At 36.3% G+C, this 9,258-nt stretch overlaps 1 protein-coding gene across 1 annotated transcript; it reads right to left on the bottom strand.

Moving 5' to 3' along the window:
• Positions 1 to 1,904: 1,904 nt before the first annotated feature.
• Positions 1,905 to 9,019, bottom strand: KERA (keratocan). The gene is made up of 4 exons (XM_004675823.2): positions 8,955 to 9,019; positions 8,731 to 8,781; positions 6,616 to 7,509; positions 1,905 to 2,847 (listed from the first exon to the last, which is right to left on the bottom strand). Exons 3-4 carry the CDS (start codon positions 7,499 to 7,501, stop codon positions 2,675 to 2,677), a joined length of 1,059 nt encoding a protein of 352 aa, XP_004675880.1. The 5' UTR covers positions 7,502 to 7,509; positions 8,731 to 8,781; positions 8,955 to 9,019; the 3' UTR covers positions 1,905 to 2,674.
• Positions 9,020 to 9,258: the final 239 nt, after the last annotated feature.

The following is a 9,258-nucleotide window of genomic DNA, read 5'->3' as shown; positions in this document are numbered from 1 at the left end:
TCAAACTGAGTCTGTTATAGCCAATTGCTATGGGCCTATATGTGTTATCTAGAATACTCTTTTTTTTTTAAGATTTATTTTTATTTGTTTATGCATGTAAGAACTGGGGTCTAGGCAAGAGGTACAAGGGGAGGGGAATGAGAGTGTTCACCAGAGACAGAGTAGGGCCAGAAGAGGTGGATCTACTGAAATACACTGCTGAAGGGGCCCGCAGGCAAAACAGGAGAGGTCTGCTACACCATGTGGGTCAGTTCCCTGGCCAGGGATTGACCTCATGCTGCAGTGTTTGCTGATAGCTTCATAGTTCTGACATTTAACCCCTATGCCATCAGAGAAAACCTCTCAACTTATTTTTTAAAGATTTATTTATGCATCCAAGAACTGCGGTATAGGCTAGAAATCAGAGGTGTGTGTGTGTGAAGGGGAGTTAGGTGTGTGGGTAGGGGTGGGAGGATTCACCAGAGACAGAGTAGGGAGTAGAACAAGCAGACTGACTAAAATATACTGCTGCTGAAGGGAACAGTGAGAGGGACAGGAGAGGTCTGATGTGCCTGTGGGTAGCATGTGAGTTCATGCTGCAGTGGCTGGTGATAGCTTGATAGCTCTGAAACTTCAACCCTTGCACACACCAGGGAGACCCTCAAATATTCTTGTTCATTTTTCAACTACCGTGGCATATATTGTCACGAGAATTGCTGTCACACAGTGAAAAAAAGCAGGAACTCAGAAAGCAGGCTACCTGGATTCGAATCCGGTGTCTGCTATTCAACAACCATACATCCTTGACCAAGGTACAGATATTTTTATTCAAAAATTTTACCATTTTGCCCAATGCTTCTCCCGAGGGTGCTAAAATGAACTGAAGGGAATGCTTAAAGTTGAAAAATTCTGAAGGCAACATTTCACAATTTATCTTCCAGATCAGGAATTCTTTTTGTATCCTTTCTTTTGAATCATCTAACACTCATTTTCTGTCTAAGTAGTTCTAATAGGTAGTTTTACCTAAAGTTAAGCTGTCTCCATTGCTGGGCAACTCTGAACAACTATTTGAAGATTCTCCCTTAGCTAGAGCAAAAAAAAAAAAAAGTACTTTTATTAATTATCACATTTATGAGCTTCCTGGAATATACTGTTGACCCTTTTCAAATGGCACTTTTTCAAGTATTTAAAGTTGCTTGTTTCTTTCAATATATTCTTTTTAAGATATCTGATTACCTGTATTTTATGACATTGCATTCTTAAATTTTTTTTGAGCTTTGAAGTTTTTGTAGAGATTTTTTTTTTCATACAACCAATTAATTTGATTTCTTGCTTTTGGCCAACATTCTTTTTATAAAAATATTTAAAATATGTTATTTATCACTTCCCTCCCCCCCCAAATAAATTTTGGTGTAAAACTTAAGTAGTTTCTTACATATATTATATTCTCCTGTTGGGAATTCTCATCACAGAGTAACATACTACATTTCTGAGAACACTTGAACTTGGACTTGAATATTCAATTTTATCTAGTGTCGCACAAAGGTATTTGAGCCAGATCCTTCAAGGAAATATATATATATATATATATAATTTTATAGTTTTTCAAAATATTACAATATTTTAAAAGGTAAATATTATCTAAATTATTCATATATCATACAAAATCAGAAGTCTAAAATTTTTGTTAATAAAATTTTGTTTTTAATTCAAGATACAGTTGTGTTTTGTCAAGTGATGAAAACATAATTTTTTGTTTACTGGCTGAAAAGGAAAAACAAAGGGAAAGCATTTGCATATATTCATGCTATACAAACAGAGATCCTTGGTACCATTGGTACCATTACATTTTTATTAAAATATATTCTTAATGAAATTATGAGAAATTCCCCTGAAATAAATATTTTACTTCTGTTTCACTAGATATCATTCACTCCTTTTATTGAAAAAATGTCCTCCAAATGCTGGTAAATAGAAAAACTGAACAATTTGCAATTTTAGTGGATTTAGGGCTTAAAGCATTAACCTTAGTGCTTTGTGTCAGAAATGTATTATAATAAATGATGTATAACAATAAATGTAAAAATTAGGGCTTGCTTAATTGATAGAGAATATTGTTCTAGGTTTAAAAACAACTATAAAATTAGTAGTGAACTATAAATGGCTATAACATTGTGATGTGGTATTAAATGACTAGAAAGCTCTTATTATGAAGTATTACATATAGGTCATGCTCACTCTTAAGCAAAACACCAAATTTGCACCTCAAATACCATTAAACAATCCACCTTTAATTCCCATTTTCTCCATATTTTTCTAGCTCATGCTATATTAGTAGTTATCCAATAAATGTAGCATCTGCATAAGCAATTCTGAAGATGAACAAATACATTCTTTCTGTTATACAACAATGCAACTGTATGATTTGGTATTATTAAACTGTGAAAGAGAAAAAAAATTATCTTTGAGTTGATAAACAATCTTAACTCTGTGTCTGGTTTATTAAAGAAAAGCAGACTTTGCTACATATCATTAGCAAAGTATCTTTGGATGGGAAAAATAAGCTGCACAAGTGAAAATGATAGCCAGGAACAACTGGAAATGTGAGTTTTATCTTAAATCTATGAATGATATTCAAATTTCATGTTAGAGATATTTGTTTGATAAACCCATTTGAGATTGTTGAAGATGTTTTTTAAATAATGACAGCTTGGAGGAACCTAAAACAGGTCATTAAATCCATTGGGATTGGTGGCTTGATTTCATTTCCATCCAGTCGGAGATAGCTAAGGTGAGGTCCGTACTGGAAGAAGTCTTGTTCTGCAGGCAGTGTAACAGGAGTAGGGCATATAACAGAGACATTCACATCTATGGAGGCAAAAACAACATGATGAATGAATTGGAACCCAAGAGACTAAGGGTTGGAATAGGAAGACAAGAAACATAAGCAATGGTTCTATGAGAGGGCTTAGAAACTCGCAGAAACTATTTTTGTCCACCTAGGAGGTTGTGCAAATCTATTTTATAAAAGTTAACCCTGAAAAAATTAGCAATTTATATCTATATCAGTTATATTTAGAACAAAGAACTACAAAGGGCATATTGTTTAATGCTGTGATGGAAATCAAGGTATGTAAGTTGTATCACTTCTAGCTTGCAGGAAAGATAAGGAATGCACAGATTACTCAGGATGAGAATAGGTAGTATTTAAGGCATCACTGCTGGAAATAATAGCTAGGTGTCTGGGTGGATGGATGGATGGATAGATAAATGGATAGGTGCAAAATCAGTCTATTATTAGAGCACATGTTTGGAAACTATAGTAGGCAATGGTATCTACACCTGAAAGGAGGATCCTACACTTCTAAAATACAATGTAAACTCAAGTATTATTTAAAAATGCAACATTTCAAACTAGCAGTGTATGATCACCAGATTTTGAAAAAAGTACAACTAATATAACTTGAATCTCCAAATTTAAATGTATTTAATTGGAAATGAAACATTTGCCAAGGATTAAATTATAAAGAATGTAAGCCAGGAAATATCCCATCAGCCTTTTCGGATGGTTAAGATGTGAGAAATTGTGCACCTGCCTTGGATCAGAGCCTTTGGATCAGTTCCTACAATGAGACTGAGGAGTATTCAGAAGAGAAGCCTGTTAAATGAGCCAAATTCAGTAAGTGTGTCAAATAGCCGATCTTACCCCAAAAGGTGCATACCGCCTTTAAATCTGATTTTAAACTATATTCATTCAAGAGGTCTTCTTTCTGGTGGTAAGCCCTACCTCACATGAGTGATGAGCCTCCTTTATATCCTGTTAGTACATGGAGATAGATTCATACTCTATTGAATGTTTTCATGCCTATAGCAAATCTATGTGATAACGCTTTGTGGATGACATTTATATAGTATATTTTGCTAAAAGTAATGACATTAATATAGTATAGTTATATTTATCAATCCTTTTATTTTGCCCATGGACATCATTACCCTTGTTATCATAAGGCCTTTATCAGATAGTAGTTTCCTTTATCTGGACACTGAGACACTAGTTGTTCAGGCAGATAGATTGGTGTGCACAGGGAAATGTCAGGGTTGGGGATCACCTAACCTTTTGTACTCGGCAAGGTCCCTCCTCTACTGCAGAGACTGTTTCTTTTTGGAAGTTCTCTCTCTTTATCTTCCTGTTTATACTCAAATTTTGAATACATAGACTAAAGAAATAACTGTTCCTATTTTAATATTTTCTTAAATATGCATTTCCTAAGAGTACCAAGAAGTAATGTATTTGGACAGATAACATTTTTAGAAATTCCACTTATTTATTCAGATAATTGGAATATAACAAGAATAACTTATTTGATTTGAGGATTCTTTTTGCCAAATTTAAAATGTCTGAGTTCAGACAGACAAATATGTTTCCATAATTCTGAGTAAGAAAAGTGCACTGTCCTGTAAATTCTGAGAACCCTTCCTATAAAAGCTGTTTCTTGGAAACCACTTTATTAACAACTAGTGTAAGATCATGTGGCCAGAAGAACTGAGCACTTTAACAGTTATAACACAGTATAATAAAATGTTTGCCAATAATTCTAGCCAGGCAAATTTTCCTTCTACATTGTTCTCTTGCAATATAGAAATGACTATACTCGCTATCTCCATAAAGTGGAAAATATACTGACTTCTCTTTGTTGATGTTACTGCTGTTAAAATTATTCTTGCCCCTATTAACTGACATTTTTCTTAAGTATTGATTCTGAGGAGTGAAGAAAAATGTGCTGAGATATATGAGTGAGAGAAACAAACAAACAAAAAAATCAAATGAGAGGTCCTGGCTGGGCTCAGATCCTGCCTAGCCTATGTATGCTCAACCCTTGAGCAAATATCTTCTCCTGGTTGAACTTCGGTGTTTTTTTCTTCAGAAATTACTAATCATACATGATGGTTCTTGTGAAAGTTAATTTTGGTTCTCCAAGTGCAGTCAGTGGGCCAGCAGCACCAATACCACCTAGTAACTAAATGTCTGGGTCCCCCTCCCGTGCCCCCACTGAGTCAGAAACATGTGGTGGCATCCAGAAGCCTATATTACAGAATTTCCCTGGTGATTCTGATGGACAGAAAGTTATGAGAACAATTGAAAAATACAAATATATGAGAAAACACTTTGAAAAAACTCTCTAAAATATGATTAAAGGAAGAGGAGACCTGCTCTTGTGTAACTTTGTGTTGAATAAGAACCAAGAGGACTTGCGCAGTTGCCTGCTGGATTTTTTCCCCCCTCACCCCAAATCATCCTTAATCTCAAATTCTCAGAGGAAACCCAATCCACAAACAGGGCTTTGTGTAAAATCACTTTAAATGAACTTCACACCCTAAGTGGCTATGGGGTCTTTTGTTGTCAAATAAGGAAGGCACCTGTGGAAACACAGAACTGTCATTAGGAAACAATACATATTTAGATAAATATTGACTCTTGTTCTATTTGGTGCTAAGAAACAGACCCAGCTATTACCACACCAATTTTCTTTCTCTGTTGCATCTTTTGCTTTTGACTACAGGACTAAATGTGTCTTATCACCATGGAAAAAGAATCACAGTGGCAATTAAGTGACTTGTTAGTTCCTGGATTTTGTACTCTAATGTGATGATAGAAAAAAAAAAAATTGAATAACTGAGTTGTATCCAGTGGAAAATCATCTATCACTATAAATGGGATGTTTATGGGATTGTTTGTTTAAAGGGAATTTTAGTGAGAAATAACCAGGTAGCACAGCCTCTATTTTGTGTTATTTTCCTACAAACTGACTTGTTCTCCCTTTAGGAGTGTCTCTACAAGGTTGTTGCGAAGTCTCTTCAAAATTATCTTCCTAATTTGAATCCTTGTCAGATACGGACCCCTGTCCTTGTAAGCAGCCCACCCCACTGCCCACTCTGGAAGTGCCTAGTTGGCCTTTCCAGAGCTCTAGTCTCTGCTTCCTGCCGCCTTTGCTTCCCTTGATGATTTCTCATTTCTCTCCCTTTTAAAAGTTATTTGCAGAAAAGAAGCAGGTAGCCTTGCTAATTACCATCACTTCTGAGGAGTTGCCACATTCTAGGGGGCATTGGTTTCCCCAAGCAAAGTCTTAACAGGATTGGTTCCCATTGCTAGGTCCCAAGAGCAGCAGGTCCCGCCCCGCCCCGCCCACTGAGAACAAACTGCTCAGAAGCTGGAGAAATCACTGACCTACAGCAGAGCCTCTAGTTAGGGTGGTACCTGTATCAACTTTGCTTCAGTTTCTAGGACAGAGGTGCCCTTCTGAAGCCACGTCAGTGACAGTCCTCCTGTTCCTATTTATGAGGTTGATTATACCTCAAACACCTTCTTACATAAATCAACCCAGAAAGAAAGAAATGCCAGTGTCTCTTCAGAGTAACAGAAGCTAGAGACCTATCATTTCTCCCCTAGACAATAGCCTTCTTTACTGACCATTTTTTCAATCTGCAATTTGAAGGTTTGGAATTTTGAGTTCATTGAACTGCCTGACTACAAAAGTCAAACGAATCCTCAATGTAGTTGGGGAAAAGTCAACACAATGGAATCAGTGTAATGATCAAGAGCACATCAGTCAAAGCCACACCCTCACAGTCACTTACTTTTAATTTTGTTATGATCGAGGTGGAGGTGTTGCAGGCGAGTACTGATTCGGGGAACCTTTGTGAGTTGATTATGAGACAGCTGAAGGTCTAGAATTGATGATACATCAAAACCTCTTGAAGGGAGACCTGCATCTGACAATTTGTTGTGGTTTAGTCTCAGGAAGGCCACTTTGGGAATCACATTGAAATAATTTTCTGGTATTTCTTCAATAGAATTGTTGTCTAGAAACAGTTGCATTGTATTTGCTGGCAATCGTGGTGGCATATTCCTCAGGGCATTCTTGGCCATATTTAGCTGCATGAGGTTCTTGAGACCCTTAAAGGTGTCTCTTTGAAAGGCATTGTCCAATAGTTTATTGTGCTGCAGGTCAAGAAGGGTCAGGTTCTCCAGGTTGCTGAAAGTTCCTTGAGGAATTCGGGACACCTTGTTTCTAGCTAACTGCAATTGTTCTAAACTTCTTGGCAAAGGAGAAGGTACCTCCTCTAGCTCATTATCTTCCAGAAATAAGAAAAGCAGCTTTTTCAGTTGGCTCAGGGCTCCTTTCTCAATTCCATAGTTGGTGATTTTATTCTTGTTTAGATTTATCCATCTGAGTTGGGTAGCATTCTCGAATGGCTTCTCAGGAATGGTCTCTATGAGATTATTTTCAAGATAAAGATACCAGATCCTTGAAGGAATAGCAGGGATTTCTTTGAGACCTCGATTTTCACAATATAAAGCAGTAGGGAAACTCGGGGGACAGAAACATTCCCTAGGACAATCAAAGTCATCTTCGTTGAAATCCTCTGGATCGTGTATCTCAGAGACCTGTCTCACACTTTGAGTCCATACACTATCTGTTATGAATAACACCCACAGGATGAAACACATTGTGGTCGCCATTATTGTACCTAGGATAAGGGATACAACTATGAGATGTTTGAAAATAGTGACCTCCAGATAACTGTATACACCAAGTTGTCAGTTAACAACATTTTGGGGAATAAATACATGTCAACATTTCATTCATAGAGATCAATGAACAAGCTATTATTTAGTAGGTGCTACTTGTGAAACATCTTTTACAAACACTGAAAATGACTCACCAACTTGTAGCTTTCTAGTTTCAAACTGAATTTCAATGAAAACAAAAATGGAAAGTAAATTTTAGGAACTCTAAGTGCTTTTTCCATTTCAAGCTGTTTAATGCAAGAAAGTTAACCAAAACCCATAGCTGAATATGAGTAGCCAAAAGTGATCTTTTAATAATTCAAATTCAGCATCTGTGTTGCTGCTGAGAAGTAGGCATATGCTTTTACTTTTACTCCTAGATGAGAGGAACATCTGGATGAGATTTCCCAGGCTCTCTGGCCCCTGTACCAAAGAAATAGAGAGATCAAAGAATGTTTTAGCAGTTGTGGTGAAGGAAGGTTTTCAAGATCTGAGGAAGAGTGTTTGATTAATCTCTTGCTCTTTTGGTCAACTTCTCAGGTAAGTCTTATTTTGGGGTGCAGTGAAAGAATTCTAGTATAAATACAGAATAAAATTGTTCAGCCAAGAAGTTTGAATTGTGAACTCTATATATCACAATGAGTAAAATAATATATTCAGCTATAGTTTTACTATGGTTAATAAATAACAAAAAGCAAAACATATTTTGAATACAGTTAAGAGTCCATATTTTCAGTAAGACAGTGAACAAAAATTGACTAACACTTAATGATTTATAATAACTCTAAAAGACATAAATAAAACCTCCCCAGTAAATAGCAACAATGTTATGAATACAATGGACTACTAGGAAAAAATATCTATATGTATAACAGCATATTTAATTCAACCAGTTGATAATAATGACAGGATAAATTTTATTGATTTCTCAGCAAAAGAAACATCTCTCATTTACGAAATACTGATCTTTCAATTTTACCACTAAATTGAGATCAGTGACAAATGTTTCTGCAAGCTGTCAACTTTAGAATTCTGCTCTGGTCATCTTCCAATAGAGACACATTAAAACGGTCCTTTTCTCACAATAGGAATTTCCTTTAGCTACTGAGGCTATCATCCTGTCTCTGATGAATCAGAACATTGAATTCTTTAAGAGTTTATAAAAGTGCAAAATAGTTTACCTTGCTGTCCAGGAATATACCGTTGAGTCCTGTGTCTGGGTCTGGCGTTTGCTAAAAATCAGTTAAGGGAAAGAGAAAAAAAAAAAAACTTTAAAATACCTTGTTTTTCTTTTATGCTTTTGAGTTTCTTACAAGAATAAGTAAATCCTACTCTGATAGATCACCATAAACACTTTGATCTATGGCTTCAACTTTGACAGGGATTCAGGAGCTTGCTTGCTTACCTCAGTCCTCTTGGATCTTCTTCTTCCTTTCCTATTGGCCACGGCTCGTTCATGGCAATGGGTTGACCCAAGCTTCACTGCCCGGCTCTTATGAATCCTTCCTACTCTATATGCATCAGTGACTCCAACTTTAACCCCTCCAGTAACCACCGTACCTTGGTATGAGGCAGTCCAGCACAGAAAATTCTAATTTGAATCTCAATAACCTATAGCAAAACCTCAGCACAGTTTTCTCTCTGCATTTCATCTCCAAAAATGCTGCATTTTCCTGATACCTGGACCTCACTTTCTAGCAGGCAACTGA

The sequence above is a fragment of the Condylura cristata genome, unplaced genomic scaffold, assembly GCF_000260355.1.
Source record: "Condylura cristata isolate star-nosed mole 26May11 unplaced genomic scaffold, ConCri1.0 scaffold00004, whole genome shotgun sequence".
Classification (NCBI taxonomy): domain Eukaryota; kingdom Metazoa; phylum Chordata; class Mammalia; order Eulipotyphla; family Talpidae; genus Condylura; species Condylura cristata.
Note: the sequence above shows the minus strand (reverse complement) of the source record. Positions and strands in the feature narration are given on the sequence as shown.

Excerpts from the sequence above, each read along its gene's own strand:
- KERA (XM_004675823.2), bottom strand. The coding sequence starts at position 7,501 with ATGGCGACCACAATGTGTTTCATCCTGTGGGTGTTATTCATAACAGAT. Across the intron at positions 2,848-6,615 it reads CGATCATAACAAAATTAAAA|ATGTGAATGTCTCTGTTATA; the intron begins GTAAGTGACTGT and ends TTGCCTCCATAG.